This window comes from Sycon ciliatum, chromosome 1 (assembly GCF_964019385.1).
Source record: "Sycon ciliatum chromosome 1, ocSycCili1.1, whole genome shotgun sequence".
Classification (NCBI taxonomy): domain Eukaryota; kingdom Metazoa; phylum Porifera; class Calcarea; order Leucosolenida; family Sycettidae; genus Sycon; species Sycon ciliatum.
In genome coordinates this window covers 30,958,633-30,981,178 of record NC_088643.1, presented here as the reverse complement: position 1 = coordinate 30,981,178, position 22,546 = coordinate 30,958,633, and the positions used below count along the sequence as shown (strand labels likewise).

General features: G+C 46.6%; 1 protein-coding gene across 1 annotated transcript in view; it reads left to right on the top strand.

Moving 5' to 3' along the window:
• Window positions 1-215: 215 nt before the first annotated feature.
• Window positions 216-22,546, top strand: part of LOC135822660 (protein DEK-like) — a 38,443-nt gene continuing 16,112 nt past the window's right edge. The window contains exons 1-9 of the mRNA XM_065335473.1: window positions 216-468; window positions 4,482-4,540; window positions 6,905-7,043; window positions 7,334-7,440; window positions 15,343-15,376; window positions 15,734-15,810; window positions 17,738-17,832; window positions 19,564-19,627; window positions 21,928-21,987. Coding sequence (XP_065191545.1) covers window positions 4,484-4,540; window positions 6,905-7,043; window positions 7,334-7,440; window positions 15,343-15,376; window positions 15,734-15,810; window positions 17,738-17,832; window positions 19,564-19,627; window positions 21,928-21,987 — 633 coding nt within the window. The 5' untranslated portion in view covers window positions 216-468; window positions 4,482-4,483. The remainder of the gene's footprint in view (window positions 469-4,481; window positions 4,541-6,904; window positions 7,044-7,333; window positions 7,441-15,342; window positions 15,377-15,733; window positions 15,811-17,737; window positions 17,833-19,563; window positions 19,628-21,927; window positions 21,988-22,546) is intronic.

Genomic DNA, 22,546 nt, shown 5'->3' with positions numbered 1-22,546 from the left:
ACTATACCACTTTCAATAAATCGTGACGCCATTTTGTTTTAACACGCATACGGTCCATTGTTATTATTTATATTTTGCCAGAATCATTTTTTTGTAGCTCGAGGTTCAAATCGCGCGCGCGCGCGGTTAGATCGCTGCACGTGCCACGCATGGTTCGAGCATGCATTGCACATGTGTGTACATAATCCACTAAAATAATTGCATTGATGGTGTATGATTTGGAAAGGCAGGATTCAGAATCAGTATCTACGAACACTCGGTTGTCACTGATGATGGTGATACAGTCCTGCAGTCTTTGAGTTTGAGGGTCTATCCTGCTGTGTGAACACTCTTTGTCAAGCTGATCGATCGCATCATTGCTATTTCGTCAGAAACTACTGTACCAGTATTCTCTACTGAGTTTTGAGAATACGCAGACCGTACTCTAGAGTAGTAGTTATTACAAACGGCGAATACTATCATTTTCAGGTTAGTCTTATGTTTGCAAATGTTGCAGATTTGAGAGGGATACATATGGAGGAAGATATCAGCCGGACGATTGGCGTTCATAAAGCCATACTACCGGTATACTGGCTATAACGGAAATGGTTGCCAACTTAGAAGGTGCCAGTGTTACCAAATACGTTCCAGTTCTTTGCGTACTGAGAAGTTTTTTTTATCAGTCGACGCTTGAGCCTCTTGTACGGGCAAAATAACACATTTGTGAAGCATCAACACAATTACATAAAACGAATGATATAGTAACTAATGATTATACAGACTCAGGAGGATCACTGCAGGTTCACTGGATGCGTGCCTCAGCCACCACTAGCACTGCAGGGGACTCGGGTACGGCAGGAGCAAACATGCTCCTTGAGCCACGCAGGCACATGGCGCCACAACGAACCAGGGCAAACCGAAGGCGGCAGTGCAGCAAGGAGACAACCCGTGCGTATGGCTCATTGCGCTTCTCAGCCAGGAGAGACGCGATCCGTGAGAAAAGCGCATTGGCATGCTTTCCATAGCCACCAGAGGCAGAAAGCACAACCGGCACGAAGGAGGTATGTTCGACTTCGCGTACTTCATACGTCCGACAATTTTCTTGTCCATGGCGCCTGTAGCTAGCAGCGAGGGAGGCGGCACGATTCGAAGACGCAAAAGGGTTGAACACCCGTACATCGATAAAGATGCGCTTGAATCGGCCACCCCACACACCACTAGCCGCAACGTCCAGCCGAGCCTGCTGATGGCTGTGCGATGGCGGAAGGCCTCTCCGGTGACGGGCTGGAGGTGGGGTTCCACCGTCACGTTATGAGCGACCTGCCTCAGGGCTCTGGCGGTGATGTCCCTCACCTCGTTATGGCGCAGCGTCGGGAAGCCACCAAACGGGCACATTCAGCGGCTTGCTGCACACGCAGAGACTTGGGAGCCGAGGAGGTGTCCAGCCGTACCGGAGGCACAGGCCATCCCGGAAGTCTCCCTTGGTGAGGGTGAAACCATGGCGGCCGAGGGGGAGGCAGGTCAGCCAGCTGGATGCACCCTTTTCCGAGGCCAGATCGAGAACAGGGGCCAGCTCTCGGTGATCCGAGCGAAGTGTGTCAGACATGGACTTGGCTGCGCTCTGCATCTCGTCACGAACCGTCGCCTTGACCGTCCGGAGATGAGTCAGAGAGTCGCCGAGAGATAACTCCCGCTCCAGCAGGCGAGACACGAGGCTAGCCATGATCCTTCTGGACGAGGCGTACTGCTCAGCCATTGAACAGGGGTTTGCCATACCCAGTCCCCCATGCTGGCATGGCAGAGAGAGTAGGCAGCGAACAGTTGTCCCAGGTGGAGCTTGACCTGTGATGGCCGGGATGAGCCGATCGCTGATGGCGTGTTCCAGCGGTTCAAGAAGGGACAGCAGGATGGAAGAGGTATGGCAGAGGAAGGACCACTTATTTTGTAGGCCCTGCGTGAATGCAGAGTAGGTGGCTTGTGGTTGCGATGCAGCGATAGTCGTGAGCTGTGCAACTTCCTCGCACCAAGTGGCGACCTTGGATTGGACGAATTGTTCCACAAACTCATCTGTGCCCAAAGGTGCACCGAGGTGGCGGCACCCATCACATGTGACCTTTACACCGGTCCCTTCGAAGGTCTTGACAGCAGCTGCGTACTTGGAGGCCTTGACGTACTGACAAGTGCCATGTTGCGGAATTTTTTTCATGGATTTATTTGCGTATTAGATTTGGTGGGCTTAACACTCAAGCAGGGAGTTGTAAAATACCACTCCCTGCCCTCAAGTATTCAGCTGCAACTGAAATTGAATTTCTTAGTCAACTGAGTTTATAGTTTGTCCTGGAATACTCTGGAACATATGACATGCACCTGTGCATAGCTGACACACAATGATATGGGCTTACGGGAATTTTACCAGGCATAAGTCGATCCCCAGTGCTCGGGGCCTCGGTTTACCGGTTTAATATCAATATGATCACGGGAAAAATACAGTACAGTAGCACCGTGAGCAAGGCGTTTAGCATGCTCCCAATGTGGAGTATATTGCTGTTTGCTCTTCTTCGTTGTGCTTATTTCACCCACGAATTGCCATGTTATCCAAGTATGATGCTGTAGCATTGTTTAGGTCGCTTTTCTCTATGTGATTATGTAATCCATAATTTTTTTTATTATAAAAGCAGTGATTTTTGGAGACAATAGTTCGTCTGCCTACGTCGTGGAACTAATGCAGATAGTAGACACCCTTAGCAAAAAAACTTTACTTTGTAACGGTATTACTGCACGGGAAAAAATACCGAGATTTGGGTTCGACCTTTAGCAAGATGCACACTATTTTTAGTACGCTGTTGCCACGAGAGTAGCTTTTATTTCGCGCGGTACAACCATTTATGGCTCCATATGCGCGATACACGGTGAAATAAGTATGTAGCACTACGCACTACGCAATATATGGCCAAAAAAACGTCCCGTTTGTCACAACGATAAATCAGCGCCCATACCGGTTTTACGCTGCAGCTTCAACGCGATATGGGTGATCAAGGTACGAGTACCGTAAAAAAATAGCGTTGCCGTTGTCTGCTAAGGGTTCTTATTGCCCAGCCCAGACAAGACAGCCACCAGTATATGCTGCGACAAATATGTCGATGATGGTGGCTCCGCCGGAGGCAGCTGCAGGCATGCCTGTAGAAACATCAAGTGAGCATGTCACTGCTTCTGCCCTTCTGGTGAGATGGCCCAAAAGCAATTACGGTGTAGGCAAACTTACAAAAGCCTATACACAAAGTTCAAGTGCTGGGACTCCCATTGATAATACGAAGTAATACATTGAATTCTAATTGCTACATTACTTCTGTCAAGTGAAGGATGATAGATGCTACACTCGGTTGTGGAACGTAGTAGGGGTGAGGTATCCTGCAGCTTCATACCGGTAACTCAAAGAGAAGCGGTGAACACACATGCTCTTTCCCTGGGCACTGCAAAAAATTCACAACTCAGTTCACTGTATTCGACGTTTCGGCAAATTGCCATCATCAGGGATTCAGGATGCAATATGAAGTGGAAGTCTGCCAGGGAGCAGTTATGTACAGTTGTTTGGTGTTAGTTAGTAAGGCGTTGATAATATTTCTATGACCACGCATGTTACGGCTGTGCAAGAAATATGTCACGGGTTTTCACTCAATGTGTTGGGGTACTGGCAATAAGTTAGCGCACACAGCGCAGTGCGGATGTCACCAGATAACTTGAGAATTGTTTGAACAGGTTTCTCGCTAGTACTAGTAGTACTATAAGAAAATTACCACGTCAGTGTTTTCCCAGAAAACAAGTTCACGTAGAAAATAGATTTAGTGTGAATTTTAGAGTGATAACCACCCAGCGCTGGTGTTAATCTCTGGGCGCTCATTTCTAATCTCCACTGCCTCCTGCAATTTGCCTCTTGCCCTACTGTTAAAGCCATTATTCAAACGAGGTGCATACTGTAGTGTCGCGTATAAAAGCATGACTCGAATATAAGCATGCCCCGTATAGAAGCATGACTCGAATAGAAGCCGATTTTTCGAAGGGTGCCATGTCACAGAATCACGATTTGAATAGAAGCATGCATGTATCATGTACTTGCACACTACATACGTGACAATGTGCACTGCACAGTGTAGACTGATGATCTTGACATAGACGCATGTTTCGAATAGAAGCATACCTTGAATAGAAGCATGGTTTGAACCCCGGCTTATTCGGCCGTAAGCACCTGCTTTTATACGCGACATGGTATATAACGATTTCCCCAGATTGACTGGTTTACGTGTACCAAAGCTAACGATTCTCACGTATTCTCAACGCACAATAGAACAGTATATGTATCGATTTCTCCTCGTAAACTCGTTAGAATTAGCACTTTGTTATAAATATGGCTTTTACAGTATCACTGGCTCTTGCAATTACAGACACTGCTGGGAAGACTCAGTTGTGGGTTAAGTAATATTGTATTTGTCCTCTGATCTCCACAGTCATGGACAAGGACCACCAGAGATCCGACGAGGAAGTTGAAGATCAAAAAGAAGTCAAGGTACTAAATGGAGAATGCAGCTTTCCATCATGCACATGTACATGCAGTATGATCCTGGCTAGGCAGCACATGCATGCATGCATTTGCAGCATGCATTTGGCTCATCATAACTTATTATTGAAAGGGAAGTTCAATTCCTCTCTACACCATGCAAGGCAACCTCGAATCACCCAGCAATATAATATATGTATAGAAATGGTCCTTTCGCTGTTGATCAGCACGTTCTAATTGCTCCTACCGCTAGCAGAACTTGTATTCAAAGGTTGCTGAGCAAGATCACATTGATAACTTGATCATTACCTGGCTGTGCAGAGCTTCACTGGTTCTAGCGTAGCGTTAGAGTTTCTATTTTCTAATATTGCTATCGACGAGAATGGCTCCTTTTGTGCACCGCTTGTTGTGCCCGTCTCAGCATCAGACTCCCCAAAGTGGCAAGTGGAGGCAGCCCCTTGAAACAAGTCATTCTGGGATACTCACTTCAGCATCATCATTAGTACATGTAGTTCCTGTCAGCATTGTGTCAAGCTAGAAACTACTTATGTCACCAAAAGAGGGATCGCTACCCTGCTAGTTATTCCTGATGGCAACATTTCAGTGCCTTCTCATTGTCAGCTTCAACTCGGGTTTTCTCGTATCAATTCCTCTTAGGGGTCGTCGCAAAAGTTTTCTGTCGTCCCTGAAACGAACATCGTTCATTTCGTACTCGGACCCCCTCCCCTCCCTCTGAAACGAACACAGCTTGCTATGCTGGACGACGAAAATCGCATGCATGTACATGTCATATGTACAGTGTCGGTCGACTTGTGATTTTGGCTCGCACCCCCTCCCCCCCAAATGAATCATGTTCGTTTCAGGGACGACAAAAAACTTTTGCGACGACCCCTTATGGACCTCTTCAAGGGAGACAAGGACAATATTACAATGGGCGATGTTTGGACTGGGCTTCCCGTTAAAAACTTAAAATTGATAAAATAAAGCCGAAAGTTGGAATTTGCCAAGCTGGAGTCGAAGAATCCAACGGTCTGGGTGTGGCTGGACAACTATCTTACTACATCACATGGGGGGGGGGGGGATATCATTTCAAGAACAGAGCAAGCTACCTATCAAGGAAATAGCTTGAAGCCATCCAGATCCGGCAGCGTAAACCAGCAGTCAATCTGCGATGACAGGTAGAGTAGAACCCGGGTTAGGGATCCACCTAACTCTGCGCGGACATAGCTGGACTCAGTTGTACAGGGATGGACAAAATAAATAAATTTCACGGTTCGCGTGAGACTCGGCTGGAAGCCGAGTTTTCCGCATCCGCCGTGGGAACGCCACCACCCTCTAGGATCAAAGGATGGACAAAAAGGTGTGCAAAACGACTTTTTGTGAGTAGATGGACCCCGGAAAAATAGTTTGGAGCGAAAAAAGTTACGGCTTCCTCGGAAACCGACGGGGGACCTCCCCCTTGGGCCGGAAATTAAATCCCGGTATAAGGATCACCCGCACAATGTACATGCCAAGTGCCCCCCCCCCCCCCCCCCCGGGCTCCGAAGGATCACCCGCACAATATACGTGCCAAGTGCCTCCCCGGGCTCCGATCCCTAATCCGGTGTGACCCTTAACCCGGGTTCTACTCTAGTGCCTAGCTGATTACTTGATTATTAGATTTACTGGATTGTCACCGCGTTTCGGCACCTACTACCTCCTGAAATTACCTTTGCAATTATTGCACTTGCCGCACACCTTCAGTCCCTTGGCTTGGGCACTGTCCCACTGTGACACATAACACTGTTCTTGAACAAACTGTGATAGTCGTCTCCTTTGTTTACCTTACGGGTGAACGCTGCACTTGATTGTTTGCAGTTTCCTAGAGCTCCTTTCAGAAGACTGTGATAGGTTTGTTGCCACTTGCATGCATGTGAGGTGTGAATTCTAGAACAGTCCTTTGGTTGTGCTACTTGTATTTGAGCCGTCAGATGCAAAAAGGTACCTTATGACGTTTTGCTCGCAGTTGAGAAAATCGCGTTCGAAAAAGTATTTTCTGTGAATATGTGATCGATAGTCCGGATAGTTTCCAGGGTAACTCGGTGATGAATTGAGATTTTTGGACCTGGTTTTTTGCACGACACTCTCCTGACCAGGTTGTATCTGAAACAATCGTTAACCTCGATTTGGCCAAAAATGTCATAAGGTACCTTTTTGCATCTGACGGCTCATTTAAATATGTTTGCCATCCCTTCCTAATCGATGCCCAGTTGATGTTTAATTGAGCAAAAGGTTGGATTTATTCTGTTCTGATGAGATCTTGGTGATATTGCCCAACTCCGTTGCTGCTGCCCTGTTTCTTTCGTTCTTGGTTAAATTAACATTTATGTTCAGGGAAGTGAAGCTGAAGAAGATCAAGAGGTTGATGGAGTAGTGGAGCCACAAGAAGAGGAAGAAGAAGAAGAAGAAGAAGAGGAGGAGGAAATGATTTCTGATATAATGGATGAAAAGGCGACTGGGCAAGCCAGTGCTGGTGAGGTGATCACTAATAGCAGCAGTGGCAGTGATGCTCTAGCTATGTCATGTTCAACTTTGTGTACTGCTTTTAAACACGTTTGGTAGTTCACAAGTCCAGCAATCTCTCTATTTGCAGTAAAACAATCTTCCCGTACAGGATGTATTCATGAGTTTGTATTCGTAGAAGCGGCCTAGGTTACCACTCTGAATCCTCAGTTCTTCGCCACCAGACAGCACTGTAGGTATAAACTATAACATCATGATGGCTGGTAAATTGAGCAGCTTTCTGGCTTTGTGTTTATGCAGGTTTGCTAGATCGGCCATTGATAGTGGAAGGCAAACGGAAAAAGCACTCAGTCGACCGTCTCAATGCTGAACTTCGAAGTCCAACAAAGTCGATAGAAATTGAATTGGTGAGTCGAGGCTTTTAAAATGCCGTGTTTGTTTGCTTGTTTGTTTGTGCCATCGGCATGCCTGGCGCTATCCCATACCTGTCCCGTACCGTATCATCAAGGTGTGTGTTTGTTTGTTTGTGCCGTCGGCATGCATGGCGCTATTCCGTACCTGTCCTGTACCGTACCATCAAGGTGTGTGTTTGTTTGTGCCGTCGGCATGCCTGGCGCTATCCCGTACCTGTCCCGTACAGTACCATCAAAGCGCTGCGCCCCCCCCCCCCTCCCCCTCCCCCCTTTGGCTAGAACCCTGATCCCTATGCTTTTGTGCCTAGGTCATCAGTGGCGGATCTAGGGGAGGGCGCGGTGGGCGCGCGCCCTCCCCTCAAACAGTTCGATTTTTTTAGTGCATGCACATGGGCAGTTGCGCAAGTGTTTGCACATGCTGTGACAAGTAGTTTCTAGTGTCAGATAAGAAAGTTCTTCTGAACACGGAGTAGTTGTTCTCTTAGACTTTGGTTGACTTTTATTTTTGAAATTAGTGTTCAGTTGACGAACTTGTATAGCTAAGTCGGTGAAGGGGATGGCGCACCGCCCGCCCAAGCGGCTATGGAGCCAACAAACTCTCCACGGATTTTTCGCGAAGCGAACTTGCGCTTCGTCAGCTGCTCAGTCGAGCGATCCGTCTTTGGATGAGAATTCGGACCACCGCGAAGATCCTGAGATCGAGGTCTGTTCAGACTCTGATCTTCCCCAAATGGATGGTGGGACCGTCAGTAGTAGTGATGCGAGTCAGGAGCGTTTACCTGTTGAAACTATCGCAGATCATCGACGTTGTGACTGTCACGAATGTGGCTGGTGGCACTGCTACGCAGCGAAGTTACTCGGATGCTGTTGATGCAGCTATTGGCGGTGCAACTCTCAGCGATGCAGAAAAGCGCTAAATACTTGGGAACCGGAAGCCTGATAAACAGACGGTGTTGCCATCTAGGGATTATCCCGACAGCCGCCGAAAGACCGGTACTTCCACTCGCTCGCTGCTACTGAAGTGGTTTGAGTGGCTTGCCTATTCCGGAAAGGCTGGCGAGGAAGGCGTTTTTTGTGCGCCGTGCGTCCCGTTTCCTACATTGCATCGACAAGGATCAACCCGAGGTGAATACCTCATCATCCATTCTTACTGCTGGACATGGCCATCCAAATAATCGTATATTTTATTATTTTGCCATTGTTCTCGATCTCAGCATGTCTTGAGCTTTGAAGCACTATCTTTACACAATTCAATGTAGTACGGCTATGTTCTACTACAGCCAGAGTCCTCAATGAAGTGGTTGAAAAAGTGGGAGTGAGTGCATGTGCTAAAATAGTAATTCTACATAACCGCTAAGCCTATGACGTAAAATAGCCGCTATGTCGTAATGTGTACAAAATACAGGTACCGCATAGGTTCCCTGTCATGAATATTACCCCGCGCCCTCCCCTCAGCTGAACTCTGGATCCGCCGCTGGTCATCAAGGTGGTAGACGGTGTTGTATTACCCTCAAATGCAAAGATAAAGTTTATTTATTTCGCTCAGGGCCCTACGCTATGCTTTTTTTTTTGCCTAGCTCATCACGAATGTTGTTCGAATAGATGGAAACTTTTTGCAATACAATGATATAGCCGATCAGTTCGTTGTGGTATGGTTGGGAATAGTCCTTATTCACAATTACGTCATCGGCTCACGCCGGGGGTATACTTGAGATTTCGTGGCATGGTGAGACAGACTTCACCTTTTCCGAAAAATTTCGTCTTGGACATCATCGTTGTCCGTTCCTTGCTTCGTTGCCACAGACAGTTGTTTTGATTTCGAGAGTTAGCCTTCACGTCGAGTTCCAGGTAGTGCCTGTCGTGGAGCATCACCGACTGGTCCGTCAGCTATGAGTGCCAAGAAAGTTTCGTCTTTAGCCGACTTGAGAGTGCCTGAGCTGAAGAGGCTACTCCGTGAACATGGCTTACCCGTTTCCGGAAAGAAGGACGAACTGATTGGGAGGTAAGCTTTCTTCGTTTCACTTCTTACTCAGTAGTGTGTTGCCGAAAATTACTAAACTCTCCCAGGCGTCTGTTTTTTCGTTATTGGCCCGCGTGCAAAGAATGGAGCTGAACTAAAAAGATTTTTCAAAAACCAGTAGACTTGGACTAAGTTAGGTGTGGGCATGGACGAAGCCATCGCCATTGACCAGGTGCATGGCAGCATTGTGACTCTGCTGAGAGTTGCTATAATGGGATCTGCTTTCAACTCAGTGTGCAACAGTATCCATAGTCATTTTACCTGTATTATGTTCTTGTCATTTTACTTTTGTTTTGTGACACGGTACCCATGAAACCTGACAATATTCCTTGCTGAGCCTAAAAATTCCAAATCTTCCTGTGGCTTGTGTTCTTGTGTCAACTGCAGATTATAGACATTTGCGAAAACTTCAGGCCGTGCTGAAAGTAGCTTTCTATCGCCACCGGTACAAGGCAACGTCAGTAATCCCCCAGCACAGTCACAACCACCGCATATACCACCATCCACAGAGTCGATAGAAGTGACCCGTACGAAAAGCAAGTTTCCAGTCGACCCAAAGTTGTGGAAGCCCTTGGTTGACATTCGGACTGCCTTGCCGATGTTCACCATGGCCAAGGTGGTGGCTTATTTCATTTATAGTCAGTCCACTGATGGGAGCCGAATGAACTTCAAGGCTGTAAATGAGCATGCCCTGCTTCTATTCAGCAATGGATTGGCGCAGGCCATAAAAGGTGCAGTGGATCCCAAAGAGCAAGGAACACTGTATCTCCGCTGCATTGTGCTGGCAGAAATGAAACAACAAAAAAACCTATACCCTATACAAGCTGGACAGACATGCAGAGGTCCTGTACGCAGAGTGTGGCTGTCCTGCTGGCCGCCCTCCTCACGCTTCCTGCAAACACCTTGCGGCGTTTGCGTATGCTCTTGAGGAGTTTGTGCGGCTGAGGTACCACCGGTCAGCATTGACTTGCACGGAAGAGGCCAGCAAATGGAATGTGCCACGGAGCAAGAAGGTTGAAGTGTGCCTGCTAAGGCCAAGTAAAAAAAAAAGCTAGATGATCGTCCCCGTCCGCCCCAGTTTTTGTCAGCGCCCCAAGAAATATTTTATTTTTTAAATCGTGAGTTTTTGCCGAAATCGTTGGTTTTTTACCGATCGCGGATGCAGGAAACATGTGCACGCTTTGTTTAATACTTTCTTTACTATATGGACCACATACTACTAGTATATCACAACGTCAGTATCGATCTGCTGAAGAAAGAAAAAGAAAAAAAGAAAAAAAAAGAAAAAAAGAAAAAAAAAACCTTGATGTTGTTGTGTACACTGTGTGCATGAGAGGGTAAAAAGTAAAAAAATAAAAATAAAATCCTCCCGCCCTCCCCGATTTTTCCAAAAAAAAGGACGATCATCTAGTAATTTTTTTTACTCGGCCTAAAGGATCTGGTGTTTAAAAAGGCTGCGTACAGCAAGAGCAGCGCAACGCCGGTAGCTGTTGCGCGGAAGGAACTGGAAAAGCCACTTGCCCCACCTCGGCTGCCAGCAACTGACTTTCGCCAAGAACGTAAACGAACTTAGTACCCGCGGTGTGGCAATGGCTTTCACCCACATTCTGCCGTCCGAGTCAACGCTGGTTGCAAGGGTGGAACGCATTGCACGGGCGAAAGAGCAGCGGAAGGCGTGTCGTGAGTTGCGGGCTGAAGGCACAGATAAGGCTTCTAAGGGTGCATCCTGTGAACCTAGTCTCAGTGGTGAAACTAGTCTCAGTGGTGAACATAGTCCAAGTGGTGAACCTGACACGCAACTTGCCCGAGAGGAAGTGAATCCGCAGTCGCCCATGGATGTGACTGGGAATGCTAGTGACAACAGACAAGTGCAGAGTACCCCCTGCTATTTTGCCTTGGGGTGGCTCTCACCGGACAGAAGATGGCAAACAATTCTATTTTAGCCGGCTAATCGTTTCACCCTTAGATTATACTATGCACCAACCCTTCCATGGATGGTATTATTGGGAGCACGGCTCCAGAGCAGAACATCTTTAGTCACAGAAAAGTGAAGGCCCATTCCAAGTCCGATGTAACGAACAAACACCAAAATATCCTACAATGTACTGGATTAGATGCCTAAAGGAGTAAGGTGCGCTGTCCTGAAGGCAATAATACAGGCTACATAAGGAGGCGCACAGATCACAAGTAATGCAATGTCGACAGTATCCAAGTTCAATCGCAGCAGAGGGGGGGGGGGGGGGGGGGTCTTAGGCTGTTGCTGAGCACCATTCTGTCCCACACACTACAATAGCTGTCACTACCATAGTTACTGTCACTTGAGGTGCACGAAAGTAACTAGTTGGTCGCGAGCAACCGCGTTATGCAAAGGTTATGTGGAATAGCTGTATGTACATGGAAATATGTACATTACGCGATTATGTGCGCGACGGTCCCGGAGGGAGAGACCATTGCAGAATAACTTACATCAATGGCGGATTAAATAGAGTGAGAAGGGCACAGCATGAAAAGATTTCATCTCCAATATCAGCCATACTGATGGGCAGGAAGCGAAGGATGGAATAATTCTTGATCTGCTGAATGGCTCGCTCCACATGAATCCTAAGTGATGCAATGCGTCGTGTTGTAAGTAGATCTTCTTCGGAGAACTGTTGATGGTGGAGAAAGGGTGGGATATTGACACCAACACCATACACAAGTGCGTCGGATGCAATATCAAACCCTTTGTCGGCCGTAATCACATCGCCTTTGTCCAGCAGCTTCAGTAGTTCGCATCTCCTCACCAACTCCTTGTCAGATGTTCGTCCGCCATACAGCTGCGACACAAACGACAGAGCACCACCAGGTGTTATTCCTACAAGCGCTTTAACAGTGTTACGTTGCTTGTATTCCGACCATGTGGCAGCTTGAGTAGTGGGGTTCTTTGGCTTTTCTATCGGAATCTCCAACGCATCGATGATAATCCGTGTCCGTGGATACATTTCACGGAACGACAGTGACATTAGCTCATCCACTTGGGATCTGCTCGGCAAGATCGGGATTTGACGAAGTGCATTGGCAGCCAACGGAATCCAATGGCGGATAATCCTGGATATTGTTGGTTGGGAGACACCAGTTAGCCGTGCCAGCTCCTCTTCCGGATAATCCTTCCACACCTTCACCATTGCAATAAAAAAGCAGTCTTCCAGTGGCAGGATTGGTGCAGTACCTCTTGCTTGGGTGGCTGAACGGGTGGACAAAACAAGTTTGAACATCTCCTCAAACTGTCCGAATGTTCTGAACCCAGTATACCAGCGAATGTTTTTGTCCGATGTGAACTGCCGTGCCGTAAAACGCTGCCTTTCAAGCTGAGCTCCGAGGATCGTGTTTTGGTCTTTCAATAGCTCTAGCTGTGATTTCAGGTCCAAGATCTCATCCCTCAGCCGCTGATTCTCTTCGACAACGTCCACCTCTCCAGTATCCTCAGTGCTGGCCACTTCTTCCTCATCCACCGTCATACTTTCTTCTTCGGCCTCACTCGCTTTCTTGGAGGTCAGTGTTTGGCGCTCCACCACTGGGATGGTCCAAGCAAATACAGAGGGAACTTCATCGTCATTCTCGCGTTGCAGGGCTGGGAAATGTGCTCCACATACACGCACATCGTTTGTTGCAGTCACCATCAAATTTTGTTTTCGAACAGCATCTTTCCACGATTTGATTAATTTTCAAAGCCGTGTAGCTAGATGTGGATCAGCGCTTTCGGGCAGGGATTTGGGGAACTTGGCGAACGGCAACGTCCTGCACACGCTGCAAGCGCCCCTACAGCCGACCCGCTTTGCCGTATTCCCACAAAGACGATACTCTTCCATCGACCATTTGCCAGTGCCGTCCTGAACACATCGGTACCCTCGCTTGCATTTCATCGCCCCAGACACGTTCCGACAGCCAGGAACAGTACATGAGTGCGGCATTGCTAGTTTAGAACGTATGCTGACAGCGGTGAAAACAGAAAACCCCTTAGTTAAGGGATCAAAACAACACACGTTCCAAAACTAAGTCACGTCAAAAGAAAACAACCAAAGCGGACTTCTCGTTCGTAAAATCTTCCTCCCAAATGCTGCCTCTGCCAGCTTGATTTTGAACTGTACCCCGCGCCGGCCGCGCGGTGAAAGGATGACGTAATTGAATACGGTCTATCGTGGCCATTATTATTTTTCTGGTTTTAGAGTTCGTATCGGAGCAGCCGTTAGCCGTCATGGTCGACGTAAAACACTATTTACATACACAAGCTCGGGGAGCAAAAGTCTCTCTGTCCCATAAGCTGCCACATACCAACTAAATACAAAACCCTGCACTTAACACGAGCTGACTTGCACGCGTGGCCCTTTTCACAAACCCAGACAAAGGGATATTGGTCTATTATAACGCATGTACGAAGTCACTAGATTACACCCGCACCAGAGATGAAGGCGACAGCGCCAGACATCAATACGGTGTTGTGCGGTATAAGGATGTCGTATAGCACGTCGTACAACAGGACGATGAAATTGTGGGAGAAACCAGCGACCGCTTGGGAATGATGAACATTACAACAGTCTTATTGTGAGTGATAGTCAGGCCAAGTTTCTGAAGATCAGTAGCGAGTGCGATCCCGAGCATTATGTTAGCATTACGAAAGCATAGACAGGATGCGTATTACAGGAGACCCAAGTTGCTGAAGACCAGTAGTCATTGCTGATAACGTGCAGAAAAACTAAATCTGCAGCCACTTTTGCCGTCGGACAGGATGCGTATTATAGGAGACTAAAGTTATGTAATGTTAAGCACAAGCACACTATCAAGGCGAGGACATTATTGTATTGTATTGTATCGTATTGTATGGAATATAATTTTACCTCATTGGCTCAACAGGTCAATGTATCACTACAAAAAGGCCAGAAAATCCGATTACTGTAAAAGCCATTATTATAACGAGGCGCATATAACGATTTCCCAAAATTGACTAGTTTACGTGTACCAAAGGTAACGATTCTCACTCATTCTCAACGCTCAATAGGACAGTATATGTATCGATTTCTGTATAACGATTTCTATTTTAACGACAGATTTCTCCTCGTTAACTCGTTAGAGTTAGCACTTCGTTATATATATGGCTTTTACAGTATAAGGAGATAAAAAGGAAAAGAAGGAGCAAACCCAAAGTGGATGAAGTGAGAGAAAATAACAATCCGCAATAAATTCTGCAATTACTTTTGCCTAACTCATATTCAAACTGATTGAAACGTTTTTGCAATACAATGATGTAGCCAATCAATGGAAAAAGCATTTCCATCAGTTCTAATAACATGCACGACGAGCTAGGCAAAAAAAGCATAGCGTAGGGCTCTGAGCTTCCAAGCTCTCTCGTTGCCGAAGCTACTGTAAAAGCAGAACTTTTCGGTGGTGTTTTATTTTCGGTAACTTCGGTGCCAAAATTTTTACCGAAAATAAAACGCACCGAAAATGTCGGTACTGGTACTAGTACACTTACCTGGAAAACGGGTTTACCAAAAATTCCCCTCCACCGAACCACGTGACTGTCGCCGAAGCATGGCGAGGGCCTTGAGCTTGGCAGCTTATGTTTTGCCATGTACCCTTGTACAACTTTTGCCATCCTGTGTACCAGCGGGGAACCCGTGGATTTCCACCACCCCCCCCCCCCCCCCCCCCCCCCCCCTGTGTTAGTGCATACCTGTCTCCTGTACTTGGAAATATCTTGTTGATACTTCCAATGGATCCACACAGGTTCTCATCTGTTTTGTCTGCTTTGATAGTTACTGTATTCATCATCGCATGCAGTGGAACATCGTAAATCCGACCTCCTTGCTGTTTCCTGTTTGCTGTTGTTTGCTTTCTAGGGTAAAGGTATCGCCCTCGGAGAAATTGAAGGAAGTACGTAGCAACGGTGTTTGTGTTTGTTTATTTTCCTTGTGAAGCGTAAGCTTACATTGTCCTTCCCTGATTTGTCACTAACACCCCGCTTGAGGATAGCACCGATGCACCAGCACCACCGCGATTGCCTATTTTTTGTTTAGACAAAGTCAATAGCTGAGCAATGGACAGGAGGCACCATCACTGGATCTTATGAATTTTTCAGCGGGGATCTTATGAATTTTTCAGCGGGGGTCTTATGAATTTTTCAGCCTGTGACTTGATGCTTACTCATGACGAATGTCGACTAGTCAGCTTACGCTACTCTACTATCCATTTTTTTTTGTATTTTCTGATTATTCTTTCTGTTTGTTTCAGTTAATGATGCCATTTCTCGAGTTACAAGTGACGATCTCAAGATTTTTCACCGCTTGTTGTTTGGCTCGCCTGGCAAGGTAAGCTGCGGCATTGCTTTGCTCACATAGTGTGCTACAAGCCCGTCGTCGTCTACTGATGTGTTGATCACTGATGTGTTGATCACTGATGCGTTGATCACTGATGCGTTGATCACTGATGTGTTGATCACTGATGTGTTGATCACTGATGTGTTGATCACTGATGTGTTGATCACTGATGTGTTGATCACTGATGTGTTGATCACTGATGTGTTGATCACTGATGTGTTGATCACTGATGTGTTGATCACTTATGTGTTGATCACTGATGTGTTGATCACTGATGTGTTGATCACTGATGTGTTGATCACAGCCACTTGCACAGGGAAATGAAAACATTTTTTTGTCAGTGTGAAGAATTGAGCCCCCGACACAAGCCAAGACATCTATTTTAGGACAAGGGAAATGCATATAGGTGGGATGATGATCATGTTCAGGGCTGAAAGGAGGCAGTGGTAGCGATGAGCGCCAAGCATGTGCATGAACAAGACAAGAGCCCCCTTTTTTTTTATAAGACAAGCCTTGGATTTGACGAACATTTCCCTGGTCCCGAGGGGTGCATCTTATCTGAGTTTGACTATACATGTACTCAGGGCAAATGTCCTTCCGTTTTGAAATCTGTCCGGACATGCCCGGACATGTTCCACAACACATTTTCAGGGTGTTCTTCTTCTTTTTTTTAGTAGTACTGAAGTATATTCACAATGACTCATTATGTGGACGTATCTCACACATTACTATGCACAATTCGCCAATATATTTGTATTAGAAACTGAACTATTTTACTGACGACAAATGTATGTACAAGAAAGCGTTGCAGTCCAGAATTTTGCGAACGCGATATGCTCCTTGACCTTCGAATTTGTGTCGTGCAATAGCGGCAGCACCATCGTCCATCTCGCACAGTGCCTTCGCAATTGGAGCGAATTCGAGGGCATTTCGAGCGGGACACTCTTGCCTGCGGAAAAGATTCATTGCTCGTTTGTGCATCTCCGTTCCAGCATGATCCTCAAGTTGAACGCTGATGTTCTCAGGTTCTTGGATCCGGTTATGAAAGCCTCGCTGAAGTTTTTACAACTGCGGACTCTGTCTACAAACTTGATGCACACGGGACACTTCAAACATTCTGCTGACAGCCGATCGTTCTTCTGCCGGTCATAAATCAGCCAGGCGGAAGAAGTCAGCTCTGCATCATTGTCCGAGATCCACTTATCGCAAGTAGCGGCCTTCACACCACAGACTTTTTTGCCCGGCGGCAAGTCCTCTGAATCTCCCTTTCGCTTTCCAGAAGACATTCTAAAAGACTATCTGCATTCCTGGTCAGTGAAAGGGTGAAAATAAAAAGATGACATCTTCCTCTCAAGAGCGAACAACTGCACTGCAGTTCAACCCATCGATTCAGTCAGGTGCGAAGTCGACACCATGTACCAAAGGTCGAAAGTGTGAATTTACTGTAGCAACCGCGTTGCTACAGGCGGATCAAGTAAATATGGTGAAGTCTACGCCTGAGGCTACGGTGTAGACGTGTTAGTTGTACGATATGCAAGTCGCAGTTGGCACGAAGCGGCCGAAGAAAGCCCAACTCTGCATAAAAAGGTCGAAAGGTCGCTGCTCTTTTTTTCCTTTTTTGACCGGACACTATGTCCGGTGAAAATGAAAACGTCCGGTCAGTGGCCGAAAATGGCCGGAAAATGTCCGATGTCCGGCCGTTAATCTATGCCCTGATGTACTTGTAGTTTCTACTTCTTGATAGGCATCTCAAGATTATGTAACCACTGTTGTAGGCACATAGGATATGCACTATTCCTCAGCCTGCAGCATGCGTTTACTCATCACAACAGTGCAGTTTCTTTCCTGAGTAAGTGATGGGGTCTGTCTGTACTAATTCACCCTATGAACTGCTATGTGTGCGCTTTTGTTTTGACAGAAATTAGAAGTAAAGAAGCACATCCGCTTGTTCAGTGGCTTTGTATTTGAGCAGAGTGATGACCGCTTTGAATCCAAGAAAGCCTTCCTAACCAAGTGAGTTGTGTTTGTGCACACATACACAGTGTAAAAGCCATTATTCTAACGTGGCGCATATAATATATGCGCCACGTTAGAATAATGGCTTTTACATTGTGTATGTGTGGGGAAATCATTATAATTATTATAATGATTTCCCCCAAATTGACACTGAGGTTTACGTGTACCAACGGTAACGACTCTCACTCATTCTCAACGCTCAATAGGACAGTATATGTATCGATTTCTTTAATGATTTCTATTTTAACGACAGATTTCTCCTCGTTAACTCGTTAGAATTAGCACTTTGTTATATATATATGGCTTTTACAGTAATGTCAAGAGTCCATAAACAAGAGTATGCAACTGTGATCTCTTTTCTATGGGCCAGATGCGCGGCGCGCTGCCTTCATTACATCATTCAGCTGCAGTCCGCGCACTGCGGAAAATCAAATACCGCACTTTTCCTCTGGTTTGAAATGAACTTTCGTACGGAACTGGAGTTCACGCGCCAGAATTTAAAGGTTGCGTAGGTACTGGAACGAATCGAGCAAAAACAGATGGGCTCGTACAAGAAATTGTGAGTTTGAATGCATGCTTTCAGAGCGTGATGAAGGCAAGTTACGTAATGAAGGCAGCGCACCGCACACTGACCCATAACCACAGTTGCATACTCTTGTTTATGCACTCTTGGTAATGTATATACATACACTATACAAACATACACTATGCACACATACACTATGCACACATACACTACATGCATGTAGTTGCAGACCAGATGAGGCGGCAATGTGCTCCAATCAGGAACTCCGCCTGAATGGCCTCTAAGCTGTTAACCACATTGACGGTTGCACCAGTGGCAGGTAGAATAACAGCATCATACAAACGCTGTGGCTGGAGTGACTTGTGCCCGTGAGTCTTCAAAGGCTGGCCATCCGGTGCCACAAGGCTATCGTTCCTATTAGGAAGGATCGGCAGCTGAGTCGTCGAGCACATACCAAGTCGATCAGGGTATAAGTTGATCTCGTATCAACGATGGATACAGTATGCTCCCGCAACACAGTATCACCCGGATGAATATCCAGGTACATCTGAATCAGGGACTTAATGTGCAAAGCACGTGGTTCTTGCGCTTTCCACCGCCCTTGACTGCAGCTGTCTTGCCTCCCACTCAGCTCTATCAGTGCAGTCTGTCCTAGTGTGGCCACGAAATGAGCAAATCACGCTGCTCTTCTTCGTTCCGTTTGATCTCTTTGCCGCTTCGGGCAAAATCTACTGATATGGCGCAGTTCATGGCAGTGATGGTACCTAACACCGGGAGGGGGGATTTGCTGGTTCCAGGAGCCATCCCTGCAACTTGAGCCATCGGGCCGGAATGCCGCAGGGCTCGCACTTTGCTCAGGAGTGCAGTCATCTTAATTTCTTCGCCGGCAAACGACAGATGTACCTGCTTTGGAGAGTCACTGGGCAGACCCGCGATGAATGAGTGCTGTCATTATGTCCTGATTACCCAACCTTGGTTCCTATACTACCGGTATGTCTTTTGTACTGATTTGTACAACTTAGTACAACTTTAATAATAATTACTTAGTACAACTTAGTACAGCCTTGTCTCCTTGCCATTTGTTTAAACTGGAGAGTTAATATGTTTTGTCTCGTTTCCGGGATGGGGATTTTTCTCGAAGTGAATATCGAATTTTGTCTCTTGCGTTTCACGCTGTCCGTTTGTTTCTCATCTCACTCCAGGTATCCACTTCCCATTGTAAAAGAGATCTGTGATTACATGTGCCTTTCACACACTGGATCTAAGGTATTGACTACATGAATGCACTGCACTGCACTGCACTACACTACACTGTATTGTTGTAAGATGTTCTGTGGCCTATTTGGTGGGTAGTTTCACTACTAGTTTGTGTGTTTGTGTGTCCAAGAATATTACTGTTCCAGTGTGTTGAAAGCACTGTGATACAGTTGTCCCTCTCTAATCCGGCACTTGTTTATCCGGAACCCTTGCCAACCGGCGCACTTTCTGACGAAACCGATTTTTTTCGTTCAATTCCTACATCTTAATCCGGCACTTGAATTCCGCCTCCGGCAGTGACTTTTTGAAACCAATCGCTCAAACTGCACTTAGTTTGATTTCATAATCCGGTAGTCGTAAATCGCGTACCGTACATGTGCACTCCTTGCCAGGCCAGGCTAGGCCAGTCTAGTCAGTGCCGCGCGCGCGGGGCCACTTCAGAATTCAGTTCAGTTGACAACTGTACTCGACCTCGCGCGGGAGAGTTCAGTTCAGTTGGTTGTTAGGACTTTTCCAAACCCTAACTCAATTTATACAAAGAGAAAGACCAAGGAACTACAAGTTACGCTATACTGTCCACTAACACCACCAGTTACTAAACAATCAACTCATGCGATAACATTGCACGACACTGACCGACGGTACTGACGTTCTACAACTAACTACAACGTTCGACCTGCATGATGTCGACTGCTTCGCGTGGCCTTCTCAAGAGGGTCAATGTTGTCCAGGAGACAACGGCTAAGCAGTCAACCATACTTTCTTATTTTACCAAGGAGTAGTGTCCTGCCAATTTTCAGGTGTGTGTGCGTGTGTGTGCAAGAGTACATGTGAACATGTTCTCTGTTTTACTTTATCACTTTATCACTGTGTATATTCCTGGAGAACAGTTGAGAATATGAAGCCGTGCACCAAATACTTGGGTCGACACGGAAAAACCCTGCGTTTTGACGTATGATACATGCATGCAATTGGGTAGGGCCGGGTCAGAGGGCAGGATTTCTTAATCCAGCACCCTCGTTAATCCAGCAGAAAACGCCGTAGCAAAAGGTGCCGGATTAGAGAGGGACGACTGTACAATAGAAACTGCATAAGCAAGCCCAACAGTTTTCTAATGTGATGGAAAGTCTACATTCATGTTTCTTCCACCCGGTCCCACCGCTTACAAGTTTTAATAGAGAGGTTCCGCATAACGTAATTACGTTAGAAAAAAACGTAGTCGATCTACGGAAAGTCTTACGTAAACTGCATGCGCATCTGGGTTCCGCCATACGGAGTTTTCAAATCACGTAGCTGCCCTTGGCAACTCCGAACACGGCAGTGTACGACCAGATCGACCTGGGGAGAGAGTCATAAATTTGTACCCCAATCCACTTACGGACCAGCTACGTTATCAGAGCCCTATCTACGTACTCTCCGTAGACAACTTTCCGTAAGTGGAGTGCAAACTCGCGAATTCACGGTTTTTTCCCGCCCACTAACGTAAAGTAGCTCAACTTTACGTAGTGCGGAACCTCTCTAATGCCAGAATTACATTGCCTGAGGATCGCAACAGGGAAAACTCCCGTTCTGCCTCATTTGTAAGGAAGCTCTGCCCGTTGCGGTATTCAGCACATTCAGCACTGTGTGGACAAAGGTCTAAGTCTACCGTATCACTCAGAATATATGTATCTACCATACATACTAACATACCATATCGTCACTCAGAATACCTACCATACGTGTACATACATGTACGTACTAACATACCATGCTGTCACTCAGACCATGCTGTCACTCAGCTGATTACATAGGAAGTGGTGTAGAGTAGATCTGATCTTTCCCCGGTCACTCTGCAATCATCAAACTCGCTGTTATCACCTTTTTGACCTTTGACGCCCATTGCCGGAGGCGATGATAGCGATGCTACAGCAGAAGCCAGAGCAACTTGTGCTGGGATTGCACCATTCAACCGCTTGCAAGGCTAAAGAATTGACCGCCACGATTCAGCCTGGTGTACACCACACAGCTGCGAAGTGGCTTTTTCTGGCCAGTGAATCCCTACTTCACACACACGCGCGCACACACACACACTCACATGCACACACACACACACGCACACACACACACACAAATCCACCGAAACATCAGTGCGAAAAACGAGTTTGATGATTGCCGAGTGTTGGGGAAAGAGCAGGTCTGCTCTGCACCACTTCCTCTACAAGTATAGATGAAGGTGCAGGAAACCTGAGCAATCTGACCAACCTGACAACTCAGTTGATTACAGCTTGTTGTTTGTGTACTCCCGTATTCTTCCTGTGTATTTTCAGGTGCAATTGATAGATCGTGTCTTGGAGTTCCTCCTGAAACCAACCGATCACTCCAAACATGTGAGTTAGGGAAGGAGACGACGTGTGTACTTGTGTTGTTGCTTGTCCTCTACTTCATTTAGACTTTATTTGAAAGATTCTCCAAAAGTAAATGGATTCTTATCGGGGAGTTTCCTGGAAGGGTGGATGAGACGAAAGGGAAGTGAAAAGGGACAAGGGAAAATACTTAGCAGAAACACTGCTCAGGGAAAACTACACTGTCTACAGGTAAGGGCGCGTTCAGACTACCGTGAATCCCGTCAAACCGTGAATGCCGATAAACCATGGGACATTCACACTACCGATAACAAACTAACGTTACCGTGAAGTTTTCAGCTCTCACCGCGGCACTGACAATTGATTTTCCCTTTTCCCAGCCCGCATGCAGCCTGAGCACTTTTTTACTGCCGGTCAAAAGTTAACTGCCGCAGCAGCCGCGGCAGTAAAACTGTTCCACCGGTAACGTGCCAGTAACGTCACGTGATCAAAATCACCTTGGCGACTTTCCCATTCCGTCACTTTTTATCGGTAGTCTAAAACCCACCAGGGAGACACAGAATAATGACGAGCGCTAGATACG